This window comes from Myxine glutinosa, chromosome 6, assembly GCF_964187855.1.
Source record: "Myxine glutinosa chromosome 6, kmMyxGlut1.1, whole genome shotgun sequence".
Taxonomy (NCBI): Eukaryota; Metazoa; Chordata; class Myxini; order Myxiniformes; family Myxinidae; genus Myxine; species Myxine glutinosa.
In genome coordinates, this window is record NC_136266.1 from 140,636,895 (window position 1) to 140,663,751 (window position 26,857).

A 26,857-nucleotide genomic window follows, 5' to 3' on the forward strand; every position below is an offset into this window, starting at 1 on the left:
TATTGACTTATATAGGGTTGGTTTTCTAAAGCTTATATCAGAATATTAACTTATATCAAATGGGTCTTTTGAGGGGAAAGTGTGATGACGTCACCACGTCACGCGGCACGAATGCGCGCCTGTGTCGTTGGAGATACTGACTTCTATAGGGAGGCCCCATCACCCTCCCCCATCACCCTGCCATCACCCTGCCATCACCCTGCCATCACTCTGCCATCACCCTCCCATCACCCTGCCATCACCCTGCCATCACCCTGCCATCACCCTCCCATCACCCTGCCATCACCCTCCCATCACCCTGCCATCACCCTGCCATCACACTCCCACCACCCTGCCATCACCCTCCCATCACCCTCCCATCACCCTCCCATCACCCTGCCATCACCCTCCCATCACCCTTTATTGGACCATTTGACTTCTGTAGGGTTGGTTTTCTAAGGCTTATATCAAAATATCAATTTATATCAAATAAATATTTTAAGGTGAAAGCGCGATGACGTCACCACGTCACGCGGCACGAATGCGCACCTGTGTCGTTGGAGGTATTGACTTATTTAGGGTTGGTTTTCTAAGGCTGTAGGCCGCACCTCATTTTGTCAAATAAAGTGGTATTCGGGTGGTTCCGGTATTTGGGACCGCAGGGACGGAAAGTGCAGGTACGGGGTGCTTGGCACTCCCCAGCCGGCCCGCTCTGAAGGTTCGGATCGGGACACCGGGATTCATTCCGGTCGCCCGGTCGGCCCGGAGGTGGGGGTGCGGGGCCTGTCACGGAACGTCAAAACAAACTCCACCCTCCCATCCCATCACCCTCCCATCACCCTGCCCCATCACCCTCCCCCATCACCCTGCCATCACCCTCCCATCACCCTCCCATCACCCTGCCATCACCCTGCCATCACCCTGCCATCACCCTCCCATCACCCTGCCAGCACCCTCCCCCATCACCCTCTGCCATCACCCTCTGCCATCACCCTGCCATCACCCTCCCATCACCCTCCCATCACCCTCCCATCACCCTTTATTGGACCATTTGACTTCTGTAGGGTTGGTTTTCTAAGGCTTATATCAAAATATCAATTTATATCAAATAAATATTTTAAGGTGAAAGCGCGATGACGTCACCACGTCACGCGGCACGAATGCGCGCCTGTGTCGTTGGAGGTATTGACTTATATAGGGTTGGTTTTCTAAGGCTGTAGGCCGCACCTCATTTTGTCGAATAAAGTGGTATGCGGGTGGTTCCGGTATTTGGGACCGCAGGGATGGAAAGTGCAGCCGGCCCGCTCTGAAGGTTCGGATCGGGACACCGGGATTCATTCCGGTCGCCCGGTCGGCCCGGAGGTGGGGGTGCGGGGCCTGTCACGGAACGTCAAAACAAACGGCCTGCCGGGGCCGCCCAAAAGTCGGGCGTGAGGGGCGCGTCCACTAATGGAACGCCTCTCGCTTCCCAGATCGAGGGCCACGTGGTCAGGAGAACCTCGTCCCTTCTGGTTGCCCTGCCGTCCCACCGGGAGCGCTGGCAGGGTGTACTTCAAACTAAGCTTAAGTGTCAAGTGTTAAGTTCCTCCTTGCCCTCGCAAGGGAAAGGCTAGGGTCAAGCTCTTCCAAATTTCCAAACACTAGAAATCGGACGTCTCAAATTAATTAACTAATTTGTAAATACATCTCAGTCGCCCGCGACCTCTCTAGCGCGGGCGTCGAACCAGTTCATTTCCGGGCGACCGGGCCGAGTATCGGCTCGGCCGTGGCCGAAGCCGTTGATTCCGCCGTAGCACGCTAACGCATAGGCTCGCGCGCCCCTGGTCCGCCGGGGCTCCGCGGGTGTCCTACCGTGCCTGGCTTGCCGGTGCCCGGGACGGATTTCGCTGTCTAAACATGGTAGCGCTAGGCCAGTGGGACCGCCGGGACCCACGTGCACTCACAAGGTGTTCTGCGCGTGGGCGGCAGTATCAGACCGGGACGCCCAAAGGCGCCACGCACCCAAACGCTCCCCGGCTAAAGTTCATCCTGAAAGCGCCCACATTGTGCGGACAAACCAAGTCAAGGGCCACGTGGTCAGGAGAACCTCGTCCCTTCCGGTCACACTGTGCCTATCGGCCGGCCTCGAAGACCGAAATTGTGACGGTGTCACCCGTCAATAGGGAGGCGTCACCGACGGAAATTGTGACGGTGTCACCCGTCCCGCCGTGGGCACTGGCAGGGTGTACTTCAAACTAAGCTTCAGTGTCAAGTGTTAAGTTCCTCCTTGCCCTCGCAAGGGAAAGGCTAGGGTCAAGCTCTTCCAAATTTCCAAACACTAGAAATCGGACGTCTCAAATTAATTAACTAATTTGTAAATACATCTCAGTCGCCCACGACCTCTCTAGCGTGGGCGTCGAACCAGTTCATTTCCGGGCGACCGGGCCGAGTATCGGCTCGGCCGTGGCCGAAGCCGTTGATTCCGCCGTAGCACGCTAACGCGTAGGCTCGCGCGCCCCTGGTCCGCCGGGGCTCCGCGGGTGTCCTACCGTGCCTGGCTTGCCGGTGCCCGGGGATGGATTTCGCTGTCTAAACATGGTAGCGCTAGGCCAGTGGGACCGCCGGGACCCACGTGCACTCACAAGGTGTTCTGCGCGTGGGCGGCAGTATCAGACCGGGACGCCCAAAGGCGCCACGCACCCAAACGCTCCCCGGCTAAAGTTCATCCTGAAAGCGCCCACATTGTGCGGACAAACCAAGTCAAGGGCCACGTGGTCAGGAGAACCTCGTCCATTCCGGTCACACTGTGCCTATCGGCCGGCCTCGAAGACCGAAATTGTGACGGTGTCACCCGAAAAATCATGCAGCGAAAATGAATGAACTCATTCATTTCGTCATCTAAACAGTGACGCGCATGAATGGATGAACGAGATCCTCACTGTCCCTATCTACTATCCAGCGAAGCCACAGCCAAGGGAACGGGCTTGGCGGAATCAATGGGGAAAGAAAACCCTTTTGAGCTTGACTCTAGCCCGACTCTGTGAAGGGACTTGAGAGGCCGCAGGCACTCAATAGGGCTGGACCCGTGAAATTTCGGGGATTTTTGGTAAAATTACCTCAGGGTAAAGTTACATAGGAAAACACTGTGTTAAATTTCCATCGCCGAAGGACTCTATTTCTTATGGCGAAATTCTCTAAGACTTCGCCTCTAGGAGTTATTGAAAATATTAACTTATATAAAAATTAGTTTTCTAAGACTGAAGCGCAGTGACGTCATCACGCCCTTAGTTTTCTAAGACTGAAGCGCAGTGACGTCATCACGCCCCCACCATGAGGGTCAAAAGTCTTTCGAAGAAGAAGAGCTCGGAGCTGGACTGGACACGAGGCGGAACGGACGCCATTTGGAAGAGCTGAGAGGACTCAGTCGTGATAGAGTGAGCCTGAGTGAGTATATCAAGACAAGAACAAGATCTAGAAGGAGGTATGTACGGTGCGATTCATATAATATATTGTTTAGTTATCGTCGATGAGGAATTTGGGGTCGGAATGGGTGATCGGCCTGGGTGACTTGGTCTCGACTAGATGCTAGGCCGCACCTCATTTTGTTAAATAAAGTGGTCACAAAATATTTTTTGATGGTTTTAATGCTTATCATTAGATGCAGAACGTTCGTAGTGAGGTATAGATATATGGATTGACATCGGATGGTATGGGATTTGGGATTTAGGAACTCCGGGGTTTTTTCATTCGGAATATATTTCGTTAGGAATTAGGAATTAGGAATATTTCATTAGGAATATATTTCGTTGGAGGTATTGACTTATATAGGGTTGGTTTTCTAAAGCTTATATCAGAATATTAACTTATATCAAATGGGTCTTTTGAGGGGAAAGTGTGATGATGTCACCACGTCACGCGGCACGAATGCGCGCCTGTATCGTTGGAGATACTGACTTCTATAGGGAGGCCCCATCACCCTCCCCCATCACCCTGCCATCACCCTCCCATCACCCTGCCATCACCCTCCCATCACCCTGCCATCACCCTGCCATCACCCTCCCATCACCCTGCCATCACCCTGCCATCACCCTGCCATCACCCTCCCATCACCCTGCCATCACCCTCCCACCACCCTGCCATCACCCTCCCACCACCCTCCCATCACCCTGCCATCACCCTCCCATCACCCTTTATTGGACCATTTGACTTCTGTAGGGTGGTTTTCTAAGGTTTATATCAAAATATCAAATAAATCTTTTAAGGTGAAAGCGCGATGACGTCACCACGTCACGCGGCACGAATGCGCGCCTGTGTCGTTGGAGGTATTGACTTATTTAGGGTTGGTTTTCTAAGGCTGTAGGCCGCACCTCATTTTGTCAAATAAAGTGGTATTCGGGTGGTTCCGGTATTTGGGACCGCAGGGACGGAAAGTGCAGGTACGGGGTGCTTGGCACTCCCCAGCCGGCCCGCTCTGAAGGTTCGGATCGGGACACCGGGATTCATTCCGGTCGCCCGGTCGGCCCGGAGGTGGGGGTGCGGGGCCTGTCACGGAACGTCAAAACAAACTCCTCCCTCCCATCCCATCACCATCCCATCACCCTCCCATCACCCTGCCCCATCACCCTCCCCCATCACCCTGCCATCACCCTCCCATCACGCTGCCATCACCCTCCCATCACCCTGCCATCACCCTCCCATCACCCTGCCCCATCACCCTGCCCCATCACCCTCCCCCATCACCCTGCCATCACCCTCCCATCACCCTCCCATCACCCTGCCATCACCCTCCCATCACCCTGCCATCACCCTCCCATCACCCTGCCATCACCCTCCCACCACCCTCTCGTTGGAGGTATTGACTGATATAGGATTAGTTTTCTAAGGCTGTAGGCTGCACCTCATTTTGTCGAATAAAGTGGTATTCGGGTGGTTCCGGTATTTGGGACCGCAGGGACGGAAAGTGCAGCCGGCCCGCTCTGAAGGCTCGGATCGGGACACCGGGATTCATTCCGGTCGCCCGGTCGGCCCTGAGGTGGGGGTGCGGGGCCTGTCACAGAACGTCAAAACAAACGGCCTGCCGGGGCCGCCCAAAAGTCGGGCGTGAGGGGCGCGTCCACTAATGGAACGCCTCTCGCTTCCCAGATCGAGGGCCACGTGGTCAGGAGAACCTCGTCCCTTCTGGTTGCCCTGCCGTCCCGCCGTGGGCGCTGGCAGGGTGTACTTCAAACTAAGCTTAAGTGTCAAGTGTTAAGTTCCTCCTTGCCCTCGCAAGGGAAAGGCTAGGGTCAAGCTCTTCCAAATTTCCAAACACTAGGAATCGGACATCTCAAATTAATTAATTAATTTGTTAACACAGCTCAGTCGCCCGTGACCTCTCTAGCGCGGGCGTCGAACCAGTTCATTCCCGGTGCGGCCGGGCCGAATATCGGCCCGGACGTGGCTGAAGCCATTGATTCCGCCGTAGCCCGCTAACGCGTGGGCTCGCGCGTCCCCGGTCCGCCTGGGCTCTGCGGGTGCCCTACCGTGCCCGGCACTGCTGATCTCTCTTGCTTCCGGGAGTAGGTGCCGGTGCCCGGGGACGGAGTTCGCTGTCTAAACATGGTAGCGCTAGGCCAGTGGGACCGCCGGGACCCACGTGCACTCACAAGTTGTTCTGCGCGTGGGCGGCAGTATCAGACTGGGGCGCCCAAACGCTCCCCGGCTAAAGTTCATCCTGAAAGCGCCCACATTGTGCGGACAAACCAAGTCAAGGGCCACGTGGTCAGGAGAACCTCGTCCCTTCCGGTCACACTGTGCCTATCGGCCGGCCTCGAAGACCGAAATTGTGACGGTGTCACCCGATGGCTTGGCTTGGTGTGCTTCAGGCCGTAACAGTATATATATATATATATACATACCGTATATACCGGTGTATAAGATGCACTTTTTTATCGGAAAAAAAAGTCAAAAGTTGGGGGTGCGTACTATACACGGGGATAGAAAAAAACTCGGGTTTAAAACAAGTCAATTTTCCAATACATTTACGAAAAAAAGCGTTTGGCTGGGCGAATTGGATGTTGGAGGGGGACAAGAGTTACACAAAGAGCTGGCGAATGAGGAAGGTGGACCTCCCGACGATCTGTGGCTGGATTGTAAAGGTGTGGGAGGAGATGCCGCCAGCGATCATAAAACGGGCCTTTCTCAAGTGCTGTATTTCTAACAGCATGGACGGTACCGAAGATGATATAATCTGGCAGGAGGGAGCTTCCAGTGGCGGCGACAGTGACAACGAGAGCGATGGTGACCTGTACTACCCAGACGAGGACTTGCATGCCGTCTTCGAAGAGGAGAGCGACGATGAGGATTTCCTTGGCTTTAGCTGAGAAGCCCATCACACACCCAAACGGCCCTCTGCAGGGCCACAACTCCACAATAAAGAATGTTTAAATAATCTCTCTACTCTCTCCTTTCTTCTATGAAGCAAAGAAGCTCCCGCGATTGCATGCACATCTGGACACTGACGCGTGTGTAACAGAATACTGACTACATATAGCTAAATATTTTGAGGTTTTTTTTCCTTTCAAAATGTTCATTTTGTGCTACTTAAAGTTTGTGTACAAATGCATAGATTCACGCTACTGTAATCTGAAAATGAATGTTTTTTTTTGTTTTTTTTTAGGGTGGAAGTTGGGGGTGCGTACTATACACGGGTAGACGTGTATTGCCCTCTCTTGTGGTGAGACAGAGTTGGTGCGTACTATACACGGGTGCGTATTATACACCGGTATATATGGTATATATAAAATATCTCAGGTCCTTACTATCATATGGTAAGTAAAAAACAACAACAACAACAAAAAAACACACTCTGCCTCTCTGTCTGTCTCTCTGTCTCTGTGTCTCTCTGTCTCTCTGTCTCTGTGTCTCTGTGTCTCTCCGTCTCTGTGTCTCTGTGTCTCTGTGTCTCTCTGTCTCTGTGTCTCTCTGTCTCTGTGTCTCTCTGTCTCTCTGTCTCTGTGTCTCTCTGTCTCTCTGTCTCTGTGTCTCTCTGTCTCTCTGTCTCTCTGTCTCTGTGTCTCTCTGTCTCTGTGTCTCTGTGTCTCTCTGTCTCTGTGTCTCTCTGTCTCTGTCTCTGTGTCTCTCTGTCTCTGTCTCTGTCTCTGTGTCTCTCTGTCTCTGTGTCTCTCTGTCTCTGTGTCTGTGTCTCTGTGTCTCTCTGTCCAGGGCCGGATTTAGACATGTGGAGGCCCCTGGGCAGCCTTCAGTAATGGAGGCCCACCCTACCTTAGAATACTAAAAATGTGACAAGACATAGTTACAGTCATCCATAAAGTATATTTTTCAAGTACAAAGAATATGAATAAAAATGCACATCTATAAACGTCATGATCAATCGATATAAGAATCTCGTTCCGATGTTTCAAGCATAAAGAATTTGAATAAGCAAGCAGGCACATCTTTAAACATCATGATCAATCTATAAGAATCTACGAAGTTCCTGTTTCAAGTATAAAGAATCTGAATTGTGAATAAGCAAGCAGGTCAATCATGATCAATCCTAAGAATCTAGTAAAGTACCGAATACCTATATTTACAGACCAGGCACTTTACGAGACTTGACCCTTGCAAAGTCTTGGATCAATTTGTCGAAGTCAATCTCTCTGAGAATGTCACATTCAATACTCATCAAGGCCAGGTGACTGAGCCTATCATGACACATTGTAGTACGGAGTCTGTTCTTGATGAACTTCATTTTACTGAATGAACGTTCTCCAGAACAGTTTGTGACCATGAGCACCAAGTACATCCGTAGCATTATCTCGACATTTGGAAATGTATCCGCAACTTTCTTGTCCATCAACAGTTTGTAAAGGAAATGTTCTCTCCCTGTCTTATCATCTTCGTATTCCAGTAAATGAGTGAGGAAGGCTGCAAACTGCACAAGTTCAACACCAAGTGTTTGATCTAGATCATCCTTGTACTCAGCAACCAATGTTGCTGCAGCTGTTTCAATTTCATCGCAGTCCAGTGATTCCAGTTTACGCAAGAAACCGAAAAGAGAACAGGTGTTCTCATAGGCTTCCAATCGTTGCTCCAATGAACTCAGAAACTGATCAATTACTGGAAGAAAATTCTGAACTCGAAATTTTCAGACAGTGAGAGTGCAGCTTCTTCTGATCGTCCATATGTGGAGGCCCCCTGGTTGTGGAGGCCCCTGGGCAACTGCCCAGCTTGCCCATTCCTAAATCCGGCCCAGTCTCTGTCTCTCTGTCTCTCTGTCTCTCTGTAGCTCTACCAGTGATAGGAATTTGGTCAGTGTGTCAGCACACAATGGCCTGCTCCGATCTATAAATGCACCAGGTATAGAAGTGGTGCAGTACAAGTGTGGAGTTCAGACTGACCTGCACATGGTGTAGTTCTGCACGATATAGTCATCCGGAGAGTAAGACAGAGTGAAATTGATGTAGCCCTTCAAGTTTCTGTCACATGTGTGTTGGTAGAGGAGTTTGGGGAGGAAATCTGAGGTGAAGGCAATGAGGAAGGCCTGGGATACACACACAATTGGGATATCACAATATTGTGTCCACTCAAGGGTGTACAGTGAATGAAAAATTGTATGTTGAAGTGGATCAGTAATGGCTACAATTTAGACATGTTTCAATTTTACGTTTCTACCTTCATCTGAATACTTGATCTGAGGCATTGTGAAACATCTGGAGTATGATATCCAATACATGATATAAGGAAGCTACTAAAAACTTGATCAGGTTCTTTGACTTGGCATTTGACTTTGACTTGGCATAACTTGGCATTACTAAAAAGTCTAACCCATGAGCCCTCAGGTATGAATGGAATTGTCTTGGGCAGTACTAGCAGAAGGAACCTGGGAGGTGAGGAACCTTCACAAGCAAAGGTAGGAAATTGCAAACAGGTATCATTTGAAGTAACGTGCAAATCACTCGTACGTTAATTATAACCGAAATCTGAGCAAGTGCATCCATAATGTTGAACCAAACTCCTATATCCTGGGCTCGTTCAGCCACAGGACGACGGTACTCGCACACAAACTTCTGTGCATCCAACCGCAGCTCGACCCAGTTGTTGAGCAATGCGAAGAGTGGAGCGAGTGGGAAAGCCGCAACAAAAATGGTGATGAACCCAAACTGAAGGACTACAAGAAGTGGTAGAAAAGGTCAGAGGTTAAACTGTTTACTCTTCGTTGAAAAGTAGATAAACAAGTGCAAAAGTTGTCGAATATTAATTTCATGTAGTGCTCGATGCAACATACCCATTTCAAGATATTCTTCAAAAAGACCCTCAGAGGGAATGAGCTCGTAATCCTCCTCCCAAGGGGGGCGCTGGGGTTGCATGCGAGAGCCTGCATGGACTGTCGGAAGCTTCCGTTTGTGCAGCCAGGCCTTGATTTTGCTGCCACAGACATAGCAGCGATGTATGTCATAGCCATGACGCCATTCATAAACGCATTTAAATTGATGCATGGAAGAAAACATAATAAGGTTTGTATGTGACGATTTCACCTCATTTCCAGGAACAGCGTGTTTGGTTGTGTGTTAGTTTCTGCGAGGGCGTGCGTGTTTGTGTATGCGCTCGTCCTCACGGAAATATAAACTCCTGGATATTGTTGATCACTTGCTTTCCCACCATAATGATAATAAGCTGTTGTGCCAGCTCAATAAGGCAACCACCAGGGCCACACTGCAAAACACATTGTTTAGAGCTGTGGATACATGTCATACATAAACATATACATTGACATACAAATGCAAAGAAAGCATCAAACCGCATTATGGCAAAATTCAGCACCAAGTGAAACAGATAATTTTCTCAATACTCTGTGTAGTTAAAACAAGACCGAAAGTCTAACAGCGGCGTACCCGGTTTTGACACTTTAGTTGAAGAGGATAGTATGACGTGGGTGGGGATACCAGTAAGCAAAATAATGTAAGTATTTTTTTGAAGTACTGTAAGTCTCCAAACTGCCTGTCACCATGGAAATGAAGAGATTGCATTGAGACACTGGTTTATTCCATATGAGTCAAGTCAACAAAGAACCAAGCATACACCGCTTCAATCCAGTAACTTTGCAGTCACAACAAAGGGATTGCAATGTCGCGATTATATTTACTATATTATCTATATAATAATAGCCTAAGGACTCGACTTTGTTATCCCTTTTACGCCGCACCCAGTGACCCGATGCCCACGGCACTAATGCATTTACGATCTACGAACCGAACTCTTTGTTTATCATGTACAGCCATACTCGAAAAATCTGAATTAGCCGAAGTTGGGGCCCAAAAGCATCCGATTAACTGCCGATACGACGCCATCTTATGACGCCATCGTATTGGCGTCTGCTGGGCGAAGGTGAAGCACGCCGTCCGCTGATTGGACAGGCGAAGGTGAAAGCAAGCCGTCCACTGAGTGGACAATCCAGAGCATGCATTTGTGCCGGTGTCGGCGATCGTTGTTCATATACGCACTCTTCATTCTCATCTTTCTTCCTAACTCTTACTCGGACAAGCAAATCCCCTATGCCATCCATAATGGTACACTCTATCCATACACCACATCCTCCCTTCCGTGGATGTTCCACGGGTTTCGGCTAGTTATTATTATTATTAACATCATTATTATTACGAAGACGATGTTACTGTATTAAGAAACCTGAGCTAATTTGTCCAAAGCGGCGTGAAGCTGAAGCATGAAGGCATGAAGCCTAAGGCCCATACGTACTGTATGTTGGAAGACCCGTAATGCCGATGCTTTCAATATTTGACGGTCTTTTTAACAATCGGTTTGTTTGTGTTTCACACTGAATGAAAAACGTAAAGGTAGAGCATGAAGATTGTGATACATGACAGGTTCGACGATATGTTCGGCATGAATGGCATTTAAATCAAAATGGCGGAGTGTGGAGTGAGCCGGCGTATGCCGTAATGACCTCGCAGACGTAATCACATCACATCACCCCTGTCACGTGACCAGATCCTCAGCTCTGATTGGTGTACGTTTGAGGGAACATACAAACATACAGACAGACAAACACTGTTGTAGATGGCTTTGCCCTATGGGCTATGCAGTAAAAAAAAAAAAAAAAAAAAAATTTTTAATATGAAATCGGAAAAACCAATAAACTTACGAAACTCATTAGAATTACACTTTAGAACCCTTTAGAATTACCCTTTACTCCTTTAAAACCCCTTAGCATTACCAAGTCAGTAAAGCGATGGGCTAAAGGTTAATGCTGGCGAGTAAACACTGTTGCACAACCCTGGTGAGGAAGTATAATGTTGCACATTCTTCATAACATGATTCTGCTGTGTTCTTCAAACTTACATCTTCATTCCTTGTACCCAGCAGCTTCTTATAGTGTCCAGGATACCCAACAAATCTGCATACAATGTTCCATGTCAGCAACCGAAAACAAACGACACCATTAACAATGGCGATTACTGCATGAAGACAAAGTGAGAGTTATTAAAAAATTCAAATACACAGGAAATCTTATAATTCGGGAATCATTACCTGCCCTTAAAAAACGCGACATAGAATGGAGAGGAATAAAAGTTGACAAACTGGAATATGAAAACCTTGAAAGTGAATGCATCTTCATATTGACTTTGTGTGCGATGCATTTCTGAAACAGAATACAAGAAAGTAAGTTATCATCAAAATATTTGCTCTTTATAAATCGATGAAAAGTATAATAACCATGATTAATAACGGAATCGGTATAATAATAATAATACTAATAATAATAAATAAATAAATAAATAAAATAAAAATATATATATATATCAAGTGATGAACGGCAGTTGGGAATTATATCTAATACGTCCATTTTACCGTTCTCCAACCCATAGTTTTGTCTTAAAAACTCAAAGTTTCGGCCAGCAACCCAGCATGCACTTCCACTAGCCTTTATCAAGAGTAATTCCCTTGTTTACTAGAGGATTCTTAATCATTACTGATCATTATGTTTGTTCTTATGTCTTTCAGACCGTGTTCATTGTTGAAGTTGCAATAAACCGCCAACTGGATTAACAAAGAGAACTGGTCTTATTTATTTACCTCCTCCCAGATATATCTGGGTGAAGGTGGTGGGCCTATTCTGTCAACCAATCACAAAGCTGTGTTGCGAGACCTCGTGACCATTGACCCATGACAAGCTTGTGTTGCAACTGTTTGTGTGTGTTTGAGAGATGATGAACCTAAGATGGGTCTTGGTCACTTCGATCTGCTCCACAAGTTTCGTGTACAGTCGACAATGTCCAGCTACGTTTTGCCCATGACTTTCGCCAATAATATCAAGTACATATATATATATATATATATATATATATATATATATATATATATATATATATATATATATACATATATATATATATATATATATATATATATATATATATATATATATATATATATATACATATATATATATATATATATATATATATGTAGGGAGCTGTAATGCCCCTCCCCCTTTGTATATCCTTGCTGCTTTACCAATTACCAAGTATAACCAATTATATGTTTTGTTTTGACTTGCTACTGTACTCTCTCATGATACTGAGTTCTTTCTACTGCATTGAGGATGTGTGATATCCTAATAAGGAGTTCTCTGCCTTTGTGCTCTGGCCTGCGTGGGCGCAACCTCTAGTTCCCCTTTCCAGGCCTTGAAGGCAACCCTTATCTCTCTTTGCCTGTTTCCTGTTTTTTGCCATTATCTTGCAAGTTGACAGTTTTACGAGTGACCACTCCCCTTTGTACTTTCCCAGGCCAGCTGCTATACAGAAAGTTGTAAACATGTTGTCACATAATGCTGACCATCTCCTTATCAGAAGCTAACCCATGACTGGCCTTGGATGAACTTCCTTTAATTAACTGAACAACAGGATGGGACTATGGTGGGGGACCCAATGAGCCCATTCTGTCTCTGTGTCTTGTGAGCTAACTCCACCCCTGACTTTCCTTTATATAAAGCAATGTTAATTGAATTATTTCAGAGCATCTTGTTGTACTGTTGGTCATTCCTTGTGAGTTTCAATGCAACTTTGCTGTCCTCAAGCTTGAGTACTCGAGTTCCAATAAATATATCCGTTGCTCCTTTCTTCTGAGTTCTTCTGAGTCCCAAGTCCTAAGTCTCAATCCGACAACTGGTGGCAGCGGTGGGATCAGTCTGGGCAGTCCGGGACGCGGTCCCAGGCAAGGGAGTGGTGAGAGACCAGCTGGCAATTGATCCGGGTCAGGTGAGCTGTGGTTTTCTTTTGTTTTTTCCTTTTTAGCCCGGGGGTCAGTCCAAATTGTAACCCACTCTCTCTTGCTCGGTCGCCGTACGTTCCGTTCCCTGCTCATACCTGTTCCACGAACCTAAATTTAATTACGGACCGCTTGGGTCCTGGAGCAACTGATTGTTTATGGACTCGTTAGGGTAACGTTACGTAAGGAGAAGTGCCCCACGTTGGGCGCCTGAGGTTAAGGGGTAATAGATCTCTGGGTTGTGAGGGTAAGGATAAGGGCGGCGTCCCGATCCGAGGCCTACCCGGGAGACGTTGGGATTTTAAGTAAGATCAGAACTATTATACGGGCGTAGGACGCCAGGAAAGTGCAGTAAGGGTAGGATAGACGGCTGTGTAGGCGGGCGAGCCTCTCAGGAGAGTAGGTAGCGCGGCCGTACCACGCGAGGCGGGCGAACCTCACGGGTACGAGGCTGCGAGCCTCTCAGAGTTAGGTAGACGGCTGTAAACGCGAGGCGGGCGATCCTCACGAGTACAAGGCTACGTCGGTAAACTAAATTTTCCTAGGATGGGTAACAGTATGGGTAATAAGACAGTAAAGGCAGGTGAACCGCTTAGACATACCCCAGCATTTTTTATGTTTAAGAGGTATGGCTATGCTGCTGTGAGACCAGGGAAGTCATGGGTTGCATTGACGAAGGATTTAGGAGAACCGTGGCCCGAAGGAGGGTCTTTTGCGCTGGAAAAATTGGACGTGTTGTATGAGACATTAGAAAAGTTCGAACAGGCCACGAAACACTTTCCGCCTGACTATTGGAAAGTCTTTGGCTGGTGGAAGGAAGAAGCGATGAAGCGACACGCAAAGTCGAAACAGGCCAGCTTGGCCGGTGAGGTAACAAAACTCAAGGGTCTGAGGAAACAGGCGAATAAAGAGCAGGATGAAGCGCTTAAGGAAATAGAGAGGCAGGCCAACGCGCGACTGATGCCGCTCGTTGAAAAACCAGACCCCGCGAGAGGGGAGGCAGTGACCAATCTACCCTCCCCAGCCCCAGTCCTAAGCTCTGTCCCAGGGTTTCAGGCACCACCTATCCTTTCTGCGCCCCCGCTACCACCTCCCTATAACCCCGCTACCATCGCGCCCCAGATACCCCAGAACCACCCGAGCCAGGGAAGGCCGTTTGCACAACTCGGGGCTAACGGAATAGATGACGGGACCGACATCGCAGGGTTCCCGCCACCGATAGGACCGGATGGGTTATACCCCTCACTGGTAGGTTGTAAGGGGAAAAGGACCTCACAAACTACCCCATCGGAATGTCAGGAAATAGAGGAAAGGAAAACATTGTGCCCTGTACAAGTTATCGGGGTTGACGCAGCAGGTCATGGGGTTCGGGAAAGAGTACCTTGGAAAGAATCCTCTTTAACTGTAATGCGGGCAAGGATTCAACATTTGCTTATTGAGGATCCACGGCAGATAGTGCCGACCATGTCGAATTGGGTTTTGGATGGCGAGTGCGACTATCGAGACATAACCCATATGGGAGTGTCCGTGCTCCCACCCAAGGTATGGGAAAGGGCTAGACAAAGAGCACACTGGCCGGTGGCAGACCCAAGGGCTGGTGCAAACCCCCTGTTAACACAAGCGCAATGGGATGCTCTAAAGGTCCTGCTGCTAGATTCTATTGAGCAGGCGCTGTTGCCAGCAGGAGGTCCGGATTGGGGAAAGATCGGGGCCATAAAACAAAAGGCAGGAGAACCAATTGGAGAGTACCGAGAAAGGTTGGAAAAGGCCATTGCGCGCTGGGGAGGACTGGGTCCGATGCAGCTGGGAGGGCTACCCCAACCATTGGTAAATCAATATCTAATCGAGGGGCTTCGGCCGGTGTTAAAGAAACAGGTACAGACCGTCCTCTTCGGCTGGAAGGGAATGACAACCAACGAATTATGCGACAAACTGGAACAATGCCCGGGCTCCTCCCTAGAGGAGAAGAAGGATATTAAGGAGGAAATATTGCAAATGTTTGTCCAGGAGAAACGGGCTCAATTTAACCAAAATAAAAAAGGGGATCAGAGTCAGAACTACATACACGAACAGTGCCAGAAGTGGGGACCTGTTCGAGGTCCAGAGGAACATAGGAGGAGTTGTTATCCTTTTTTCTATAAGGGCCAATTCCCCAACGGAGAGTGGATCCACAGCGAAAATGAAAACCGCGACGGTTGTACTGAGGAAGATTTTGGACTAATTAATATGGACGAAATAAAACAACAATGGACAATACCACCCCCTCTCCCCCCTCCTCCTCAAAACCCTCAAACTTGGAATGTGCAAGGGCCCCCTCCCCAACATTGGTATCCACCAAGACCCCTTCTCCAAAACCCCGGACCACCCCCCAATAGTGGGATGCAGAACGGACCAAGGGGGAACTGGGCCCCGCCTCGGGGTCCGCCGCAGTGGCAACCAGTGAACCAGTCACTTTGGGGGCCGCCAGAACGTAGGCAGGGCGGAAGGGGAGCCGTAGAAGGACGACCTATGCCCTCCGCACCACCGGTTCCGCAGGAACCGTGCCATTATTGCAAGCAGATGGGACACTGGATACGTGATTGCCCAAAGGCTCGTAAGGGGTTTCAGCCCCAATACAATAGAGGGGCCTATTGACGGGACGCTGGCGAGTCGCCCAAGGAGTGTCCTCTCTTGACCATGACACCGGCAGAGGAACCAACCATGATGTTGGACGTGGAGGGAAGACAATTAGAATTTCTCGTAGATACGGGCGCGACTCGCAGCACAATTAACAAGGGGCAATTGCCCTCTTTGCGCCCTACGGCCAGGAACGTTCAAATACTGGGTGTTTCGGGTTTACCCCAAGCGCTTCCTATTTCGGAGGAAGTGCGAGTAACATGCGGCCCGCTGGAGGCTAAACATGCTTTCTTGATGACCACTACCGCCCCGACGAATTTGCTGGGACGGGATTTATTGTGCCGTTTGGGCTGTCAAATCTCATGTACCGAGGAGGGAGTTTTCGTAGACGTCGCGGAGTCTAAACGCGACTTGTTGATGACGGCACTGGCTCGTCCCGGCCCCACCGCGTATTGGTGGCGCTTGGATCCAGGGGCTTTGTCTGCTTGGACATATATCATAGATAATGTGTGTTTGGACAGTTCAGTGCTGCGAGATTGGATGCAACAGCACCAAATTTCGATAAAGGACTTAAAGGATAATCCACCCCATTGCACTGCGTACTATGATGCAACGGGTGAGGACGAGAACTACCGGGAAAGGGTTAAGGAAAAGCTGGGCGAATGGATGCCTCTACACTTGTCACGGGTATGGATCGGGCGTGAGGGAATAGGAATTGAGGTAGTCCTAACCCCGAGTCAGCATGCGCTGACCCAATACCCCGAAGGAGCGGTCGCCCATGTTACCCTCACTACTGCCAAAGGGTGGCCGCCGGAAAGTGTAGGTTGGATGGTAGGGAGGTTACGAGAAGTTCCCTTACATGGTTATCGGTGTAAGAGGGGCCGCTGGACTTTGAAACAGCTCGAAAACGGTGAAGGGTTCTCAATTGACATTAAGGCAGAACGGAGGGACGGAAAGTTCGAAGAGGCAGAGTTGCCCCCCAAAGGCACCTATGCCATGAGGGCAGTGCTGACGGACCCGGGTGAGTCGGATTACCTCCTAGCGGAGGTGCCAGACAATTTATGGCCCAAAAGCGACGGTGAGGTTGGACGGATGCGAGACGCCAAACCTCTAGTGATAGCAGTGCAGCCGGGGATGCGCTTGCCAAACGTAAAACAGTATAAGCTACGACCTGAGGCCGACGTAGGCATAGCACCAGTGATTCAATCCCTAGTGGAACAGAAGATTATCGTAGAAACTAACAGCCCATGTAATACACCAATTTTGCCAGTTAAAAAGCCGTCAAAGGACAAATGGAGATTTGTACAGGATTTAAGGGAGGTGAACAAGGTGATACAGGGCATACACCCACTAGTTCCAAACGGAGAAACCCTCATGATGTCAATTCCGCCGGACGCAACATACTTCACGGTCATCGACCTTTGTTCTGCGTTTTTCTCTGTGCCCATCGCGCCTGAGTCACAATACTTGTTCGCTTTCACCCATAGGGGGCGCCAGTATACTTGGACAGTACTACCTCAGGGGTTTTCAGATAGCCCCACTCTGTTTTCCCGGGCGCTGCACCGCGACCTGGCGGATGTGGAATTGAAGGGAGGGTCAGTGTTGCTGCAATACGTTGACGATTTGTTGATTTGCTCCCCTTCAAAGGAGGCGTGCGAAATGGATTCTTTGGCCCTATTAAAGGCCTTGGCGGCCAAAGGCCACAAAGTAGGCAGACCAAAACTTCAGTTTGTGCGGCAGGTTGTAACTTACTTGGGACACGCCATTTCGCATGGAAAACGAGAATTGGATGCTGGACGGGTGACCGCTATCATGGAGCTGCCTCGCCCTCGCTGGCAACGACAAATGCTGCGCTTCCTAGGTATGACGGGATATTGCCGCACTTGGATACTTGATTTTGCGCTGCTGGCTAAACCACTGTACGAGGCGACCAAATCAAATGCCCCGGACCTATTGATATGGACGGATGAATTGAGGCGATGTTTTGACGGGCTGAAACAGGCGCTGGTTACGGCACCGTCATTAGGACTCCCGGATTATGCGAAACCATTTACCCTTTACACTCACGCCGTGGGAGGTTTCGCCCAGTCAGTTTTGACACAGACCCATGGGGATAAGGAGCGGCCGGTGGCCTACTTTAGTAAAAAGTTAGACCCGGTCGAACAAGGGTTTCCAGTGTGCTTGCAAGCCGTGGCAGCGGCCAGGTACGCAGTAGAAAGAACAGCGGACATTGTTATGGGACACCCAGTAACGCTACGGGTACCACATTGCGTCACTTCGCTGTTGTCACAGCGAAGCACACAGCATTTGTCTAACACTAGATTAATGCAATACGAATCCGCACTGATCACTGCAGCCAACATCACGATCGAACGTTGCACGACGCTCAACCCAGCCTCACTGATGCCCACTCCTGAGGAGGGCGAACCTCATGTGTGCTCCGACGTTGTGCAGCTAGTCTCCACGGTGCGATCGGATTTAAAGGACAATCCCTTAGAATACCCCGACTGTATATATTATGTCGATGGATCAGCTAGGCGCGCATGGGACGGGTCTCTGTTGTCCGGGTACGCCGTGTGCTCGGATAGCGAAACGGTAGAGAGCGGGCGTCTTCCACCTACATTTTCCGCACAGCAGGCGGAGCTGTGCGCCTTGACCAGAGCGTGCAGCTTGGCGGAAGGTCTTGCCGTCAACATTTACACAGATTCGGCCTACGCTCACGGCGTAGTCCACGATAAAGGAGCCATCTGGAAGATGAGAGGTTTTCTCACATCTGCCGGTTCAGTGATAAAGAATGGCGCGTTGGTAGAAGGGCTCCTCCGAAGCATTTTACTTCCCCGCGCTATCGCGGTAATTAAGTGTCGTGGCCACCAAAGGGCGGACACTGACGTTGCCCGGGGCAACGCAAGGGCGGACGAGGCGGCAGGAAAGGCCGCCAACCAACAGATAGAACGCAACATGCCGATGGTGACACGAGCACAGAAGACAGCCGCACAGATTGCTGACATACCGACTGCGGGACCACCCGCCACACCAACTAAGGACGATATCATGAATTTGCAAAATGCTGCACCGACGGCCGAACACGAGGTCTGGCTCAAACGAGGAGCGATACGCCCTGGGCCAGGGGAAATGTGGACCCTTGATGAAAAACCTATAGCACCCCAGGCTTTACTGCCTTGGCTGGCACGCATGGCTCATCAGAATGGTCATGTGTGCCAGAGGGGGGTGATGGGACAGATAGACTACACTTGGGCAGCGCCAGGACTGTCACGGATTGTATCCGAAGTGTGCCGATCGTGTGTGGTCTGCCAGCAACACAATAGAGGGGCGCCACCGAGACATGCACATGATGGGGGACGACCCCCGCCTAGTGGGCCGTTCGCAACTATCGAGTTCGATTTTACAGAATTGGAACCAAGCATGTCGTTTCGCTATGTGTTGGTAATCGTAGATACGTTCACCAAATGGGTCGAAGCATACCCATGCGTCAAATCCGATGCTCCGACAGTAGTGAAGCGCCTCGTGCGGGATTTTATGTGCAGATTTGGCATTCCCCAGATAATTTCGTCAGATCAAGGAGGCCATTTCACGGCGCAGGTGGTTAAGGGCATTCTGAAGGCGTTGGGCGTTAAACAATCCTTCCATTGCGTCTACCACCCACAGTCCTCAGGACTTGTGGAACGAACGAACAAGACTTTAAAGAATAAACTAGCGAAACTTTGCGCAGACACAGGCTTGAGGTGGCCAGAGGCTCTTCCGCTTGCATTGATGAGCATTCGTTCCACCCCGGGTCGCACTACGGGCCTTTCCCCCCACGAAATATTAATGGGACGACCTATGAGCTTGCCCGTTTCAGCACCAACAGACATGTCCACCCTTGCTTTGCCAGTAATGGATGACATGCTTTTGAGATTTTGCATAGGCTTGTCGAATGTGGCACGCAGCATCCATGCTCGAGTACGAGAGGCGCTGCCTGAACCAATAGGCCACGCCATCCACAACTTTCAGGCCGGCGACTGGGTGCTCGTGAAGCACTTCACCCGCAAGGCTGCTTTGGAGCCACGGTGGAAGGGACCATTCCAGGTGCTACTGGTCACACCGACGGCAGTCTTCTGCGAGGGTAAACCTTCGTGGATCCACGCCACCCATTGTAAGTTGTCCATCCCCGCACCACAAGCCACACAAGACACCGCACCTCACATTGCTGCAGACACCACACCTCACACCGCTGAAGACAATGCACCGTCTAGGGCACCACAGTCTCCTAAGGGCGGCGATGACGGTCATGATGATGGGAATTCTGGGCAGCTGCCTAACAAACCCCGCCAAGGATAGGCTTCTGCAGTTTAACCCACTGAGAGAGGATCTCCCCAAATACCCAGGACACGACAACTACACGTTATTTAAACTTTACTCCGTCAAATACATAACGGCTCCCCGGGGACAGGGGATAGTAGTACATTGCTGTGAGTTGGAGACACATTTCAAGTGGTTATCTGTAAGATGGATGGAAGCCATGGTGGTACACAATGGGACACCACAGGCACGCATGACAACCCCACGCATAGTCTTAACTAAAGTTAGACAGGTGGAAAATGGAAGGTTTACTGGGACCGTGAATAGTCACGCCGCCGCAGGATATCAATGGGGCACGGGCATCGACAATACTACTCTCCTACTGTCGCATGCCCTCGTCGGCCCACACACCACGATAATACTTGAATGTGGAATATGGCCCCCGCGCACGCTGATTAGAAGGAACAAAAAGAGGGGAGATACCCAACACCAATTCCGGCCTAGTTGTGCCGCCTACGTCATTAAACCCCCTCCTGCCCAGGAAGTAAGAAGGAAGCCAGAGGAGAACACATACTGGAAGGTCGCACGGCATATGGCCACAGTACAGAATAGGACACAGTGTTGGATGTGTATGCACCTTCCCCGCACCAGCACAGCAGGCATACCAATGGTAGTGTTACCCCTATCACTCAATGATTTGTGCTCGAAGCCACTAGATACCAAATGCATTAGTACAACCCTGACAAGCCAAGGTTCTGACGGAACTGCGTGTAAACGAGTTTTCCAGTATTCACCCCCCATCCAGTCCCGACACTTTGAGGAACGTCCGGCGCCGGTTTGGGTCAAGCCGGCATGGGGGGCCCTCTGCTTAGAAGGAAAGGGCCAAGTAATGGTAGGCAAATCCGTGTGTAGAGATACCCTTCCCGCGGACCCGAGAAAAGGGAAACACACGCTCCTAGTGAACGTTACAAGCTCGCCCTTGCATAACCTCACACACCTCCAGTTGGCATGGAAAGGGGAAAACGGGACAAACACTATCCCAGGTCTTCTCACTTGCATGACCACCCATTTAGTGGCCCCGCACGGGACCATGTTTGTATGCGGGAATAAAGCTTACCCGTATTTACCTGATAATTGGGGAGGAATTTGCTATTTAGGATCAGTTTTCCCAGAGATGGAAATGCGACAGCACTTGCATAATACCACCGCACTCATAAGGACACAACGAAGCACTTATTGGCACGACGACGACACCACTACTTTACACGGCGCTGATTGGGAGAAAGCCGTTAGCTTCTTCTTCCCATGGGCTGGGACGGTCATGAACAGTTACCGCATTGACAAAATTGCGTTAATCTTAGAAACTGTGGCCAACGCCACCGCTACAGCACACGACGAAATGTTGGACACAGTTGTCCATCTGCGTACAATGGTTATGCAAAATAGGGTTGCATTAGATATGCTATTGGCAGAACGAGGAGGGGTATGTGGGATAATTGAGGGTAAATGTTGCACTTTTATTCCTGACCCCTCACAGGGTGTCAGTGCTGCTATTATAACGTTAAGGGAAAGCGCTCACTCATTGACAAGGGATCGCTTGGATCGGGAAGCCTCCCACCAGTGGCTTACCGACTGGTTCAAAGGGTGGACAGGCACAATTGTAAAGTGGGTACTAACCGCTTTGGCAATAGTCCTTGGAATCGTGGTTAGTTGTGTGATAATCAAGGCTTTAGTCCTTGCGTGTGTGAGGAAGTTTTCCACAGGATGGACACTGAAGACGACACCGGAAAAGGCCATGGTGATGATCGACCAGCGGATCGCGGGTCCGGATGACACACCAGCTGTCAACTCAACTGCCAGTCGCGGATCCTGGAACGACGACCTGAACGAGTCCCTGGGCCGCGACAATGAGATCTTCGCTTCCGAAGATTGTTCTTCCATTGCTGATATTACCGATAATGATGTCGAGTACACTTATGCGGACCTCGAAGCATTTCAGGCTACCAGAAGGCCGTTTAAACTGGGCCCCGACACGTCGGAAGAAGAAATCGACGATTTCCTGAAGGATTCCTCTCGTTTCTTCACGATATGCCATGCCGTGGCTATGACTATGGGCCGTCCACTCCGCAGGCCTACGCCACCTGGAAATAATGTTACTGATGATGTTACCAATGATGATGTGGGCCACTTGCGAGGGTCCCCGGCTGATGTTTATGTTTCAATGCAGGCTCTGCCTCTCCATGTTTCACGAGCTCACCTTTATGTCTCACAAGCCCACAGTGAGTTAAACGCCACTGACCCAGTTCGGGATTTGGACCCAGCTGTGAACCCAAGCCCGGATGGAGAGGAACTCGATCGTGAAAATACTCTGAGTTCCGAGTCTGATTGTTTTGGAGATTCGCCCTTGAATAACAGCGAAGCAAGCAGCATCGCCTCGGACGATCTCGACTTTGACCCAAAGGAAGTTTCTCTCCCACCTTTGGATCGTTATGCTTTATTTCATGGCCATAGGTTTGAGCCACCTGATACTGACGATGTTGTGTCTTCCCCAGATCACCAGCACGTAAGAGACCTCATGAACATGAATATCGATTGAGCGCTGAAGATCGACAAGGATTTCACTTGGGGAAGCCTGGGCGAGCTCCAGTTGGGGAGGAGTCCGGCTGCACCTCTGTGGACCAAGGGTGGGTCGGAGATCTTCCTGGGTGTGGACCCCGGTGGAACCAGAGGTCTTCGTTGTGGATTTGGCGCGCTATTCGATCTTCATGTCTCTACGGTCTCACCTCATACACCCATCTACACCCGATTTACATCATACATCCACTTACACCCACTTGCACCCACACACCCGCGGATCAGCCTGCTGGGTTCGTTGTGCGGTACTGGGTACGGGACATGCTCACTGGGCTGTATTCGTGTGGTACGTTACGTTTAGTTACACTCTCTCTCTCTCCCACCTCTTCTGGTGGATTTTGTGTGCCATTTGATCACTCTGCTTTTACGGCCTTACATTGCATACTCACATACAGACGCGAATCATCCTACTGAGTTTGTGTGGTGCTTTGGTACGGGACATTCTTACGGGGCTGCCTTCGCGTGATATGTTGAATGATTTTTCTGTTTTTGTTTGAAATAAAGGCCTTTGATTGGCTCGTAGATAACTTTGTATCTTAGATCCAAAAGGGCGGTATGTAGGGAGCTGTAATGCCCCTCCCCCTTTGTATATCCTTGCTGCTTTACCAATTACCAAGTATAACCAATTATATGTTTTGTTTTGACTTGCTACTGTACTCTCTCATGATACTGAGTTCTTTCTACTGCATTGAGGATGTGTGATATCCTAATAAGGAGTTCTCTGCCTTTGTGCTCTGGCCTGCGTGGGCGCAACCTCTAGTTCCCCTTTCCAGGCCTTGAAGGCAACCCTTATCTCTCTTTGCCTGTTTCCTGTTTTTTGCCATTATCTTGCAAGTTGACAGTTTTACGAGTGACCACTCCCCTTTGTACTTTCCCAGGCCAGCTGCTATACAGAAAGTTGTAAACATGTTGTCACATAATGCTGACCATCTCCTTATCAGAAGCTAACCCATGACTGGCCTTGGATGAACTTCCTTTAATTAACTGAACAACAGGATGGGACTATGGTGGGGGACCCAATGAGCCCATTCTGTCTCTGTGTCTTGTGAGCTAACTCCACCCCTGACTTTCCTTTATATAAAGCAATGTTAATTGAATTATTTCAGAGCATCTTGTTGTACTGTTGGTCATTCCTTGTGAGTTTCAATGCAACTTTGCTGTCCTCAAGCTTGAGTACTCGAGTTCCAATAAATATATCCGTTGCTCCTTTCTTCTGAGTTCTTCTGAGTCCCAAGTCCTAAGTCTCAATCCGACATATATATATATATATATATATACATATATATATATATATTACTGTATGTAATTCATTTATATATATATATATATATATATATATATATATATATATATATATATATATATATATATATATACACACACACACACACACATGTAATGGTCCTGCTAAAAACATTGCAAAATAAAAGATAATTGCATTCCAAGCTTCTGAAACCTAATCTAGTTTCAGTAGAATCACCATGTTGTACTCAGACCATTGACTGACACACACACGTGCACACACACACGTGCACGCACACACACACACACACACACACACACGTAAACTAGAGGGAAGTCGATGGCACGCCATCGCAAATCCCCACGCTTCACACCTAAAGCAGAGTTGAAAGATGGCAAAAAGTTCCACCAGGAATGACCCAATATCAAAAAAAAAAGTCTTTCCCCGATTTGACTCCTCTGGGCCGAAGTTCACACCCACTGGGGGCATGAACCGGGGGTCAAATACAAAGCATTGTTACATATTTCATGTGTCTCTCAATACCGATTAAAACTACAAAGAGTCATTTTAAAACGTTTGAAAATGTGCCAATAATTCCTTTTTTCGGTACTTGACCTATTGACCACACCTCAGAAAGCGAGGCCAAAAATGGCAATGCTCTTGCACCTTCTTGCCATGTGGTGATCATAACAAGTTTGATTAATTTCTGCCCAACCGTTTAGGAGGAAACGTCAGTCAGAAAGAGCTGATTACAATATCCCCGTTTTTTATCTTGGGGATAAAAGTATGGCTCACTGAGGACCTTTAGGGAAGGGGTATCTGCTTACTTCGTTTGGTCTGATCAATATGTGGTGTATAGTCCATACTGCATGTTATTAAATGCAATAGAAATGCAGGATGGGCACTGAAATACTGCCTGGAAAAAGTATCACTAAATTAGAAAAACACAACAAAAATCACTTCCTTGAAACCAAGAACCAGATCTCCACAACCAGTCAGCTATACATACCCCACTTAGTGAGCTGCTCCGCTAATGATGTGTACACTTGGCCCATGACCAGGATAAGTATGAGGTTCACCATGGAGCTGCTGATGTTAGCGATGTTTGCTGCCTGCACGCTCAGCATATCAGGCTTGTATAAGAATTAGGACGGAAAGTATGTGCATCCAAAATTTTCATTTAAATCCAAAAAACCATTAGAAACATTTAAAAAATAAAGACTATACATGAAAGACAAGTCCAAATTCAGACTCACGATGCTCTGCTGTTTGGCTAAAACACCATACCGTTTACAGTAATGCGGGTCTCAAACGACCAAGCTCTTGACACAACTTTCCCATGGAAGAAACGTTTATTTGACTTGCTTTGTACATTTTAAATCTGCACATTCAAAGATGTAAGAAATAATAATAACAACAATATTCTTCTTTTTCCTTCAACAGCCAAAATTATTCCCACGTTCTTGCGGGGTTGGCCAGAGAACGTTTTTGGTCCAAGCCTTTTGCGAACTGGTTGGCCAGGCTTGACATTTGAGGCAGCAGTCCGTTGCTTATACACCACCCAAATAAAGGGATTGTGTCAAAAGAACGCGTTGCACGTTTGGAATAAGATTGCCCGTAGGGCAGGTAATCTGCTAGTAATAAATAATCACAATAACAATAACAAAAATAAGTCGAGAGAAGTCGATGGCGTGTCATCGCAAATCCCCATGATTCCCACCTAAAGCAAAGCTGAAAGATGGCAGAAAGTTCCACCAGGAATAACCAAATATAAATTTTAACCTTTGAATCCTGTGAACAATTAAAAAGCCTGGCGTTGTCTAAGCAGTTAGGGTGCAGGCTTGGGATCCTAGGATCCTGGGTTCAAATCCTGGTCGATCGCTGAATTAACGTTAGGGGGGTTGACTCAGCCTGTCATCCTTCTAAGGTCGGCAAATTGAGTACCAGTTCACTGGTAATTCCCTGTGTGTCACAAGGGGCGACCAACAGGGTTGGTGGCAGGAAGGGCATCCGGCCATAAAACATTGCTTCAAAAAGGGGACCACGGTGCCCAAAAAAGGCCAACCCCCGCCCTGCAGGGAAAAATGGCCCCGAAAGGTGGCCCCGATATATATATATATATACTTCTGTGAACAATTAACCAGGGGTAAAATCCAAAAAATAATTACTTATTTCATGCCCCTCACCCCCATGTTGATTTCATATACAAAGTTTCCTTTTAAATGTGCCTGTATTGTTGGCATTGTTGGCATTTGGCCTTTTGACTCCACCCCAGCAGGCAGGGCCAAAAATGACTCAGATCTTGAACCTCCGTGCCATATTCATAACTACCAAGTTTGGTGAATTTCTGCACAACCGTTTATGAGGAGATAGCGAGATGGACGGACAGGTGGAGGTGATTATAATATCCCCACGTTCTTTTCAAAAAGCGTGGGGATAATAATGATAATAACAATACAATAACAATAAGAATGCAAGTCCTCCATTGTGGACACAGCCCACAACCACATCTTAACCTGCAGATTTTACATTTAAATTAACAAATAAGTAGTGGAAATGGTAACGTATGTATAAATAAACTAGCCTGAAGCCCATGGTAAAAATACCATGATAGAAAAATATAAATAAAAGGAAGCCTTTTATTCTTGCGCTGGTTGAAAGAGCTAAATTGAGGCTGTATTTCAATTTTCCACGTATATTTGGATTAAGTAGAAGCAACCTTAATAAGTTAATTATATGATCCCATTGGTGTGGATTTATTTGAAACAACTTTTAAATAACTTACTGTCTCCGAGGAGCATTTCTGTGTATTAGTCAGGTTCACTATGTTGTTTCGTT

The 26,857-nt window shown here is 48.5% G+C and overlaps 1 protein-coding gene across 1 annotated transcript in view; it reads right to left on the reverse strand.

The window, feature by feature from the left end:
* Positions 1–26,857, reverse strand: part of LOC137430368 (anoctamin-7) — a 75,069-nt gene that overhangs the window by 22,121 nt on the left and 26,091 nt on the right. Inside the window, exons 14-20 of the mRNA XM_068121191.2 lie at positions 25,029–25,131; positions 11,488–11,599; positions 11,299–11,353; positions 9,557–9,654; positions 9,227–9,366; positions 8,904–9,109; positions 8,340–8,482 (exon numbers count right to left, since the gene is read on the reverse strand). Coding sequence (XP_067977292.2) covers positions 8,340–8,482; positions 8,904–9,109; positions 9,227–9,366; positions 9,557–9,654; positions 11,299–11,353; positions 11,488–11,599; positions 25,029–25,131 — 857 coding nt within the window. The remainder of the gene's footprint in view (positions 1–8,339; positions 8,483–8,903; positions 9,110–9,226; positions 9,367–9,556; positions 9,655–11,298; positions 11,354–11,487; positions 11,600–25,028; positions 25,132–26,857) is intronic.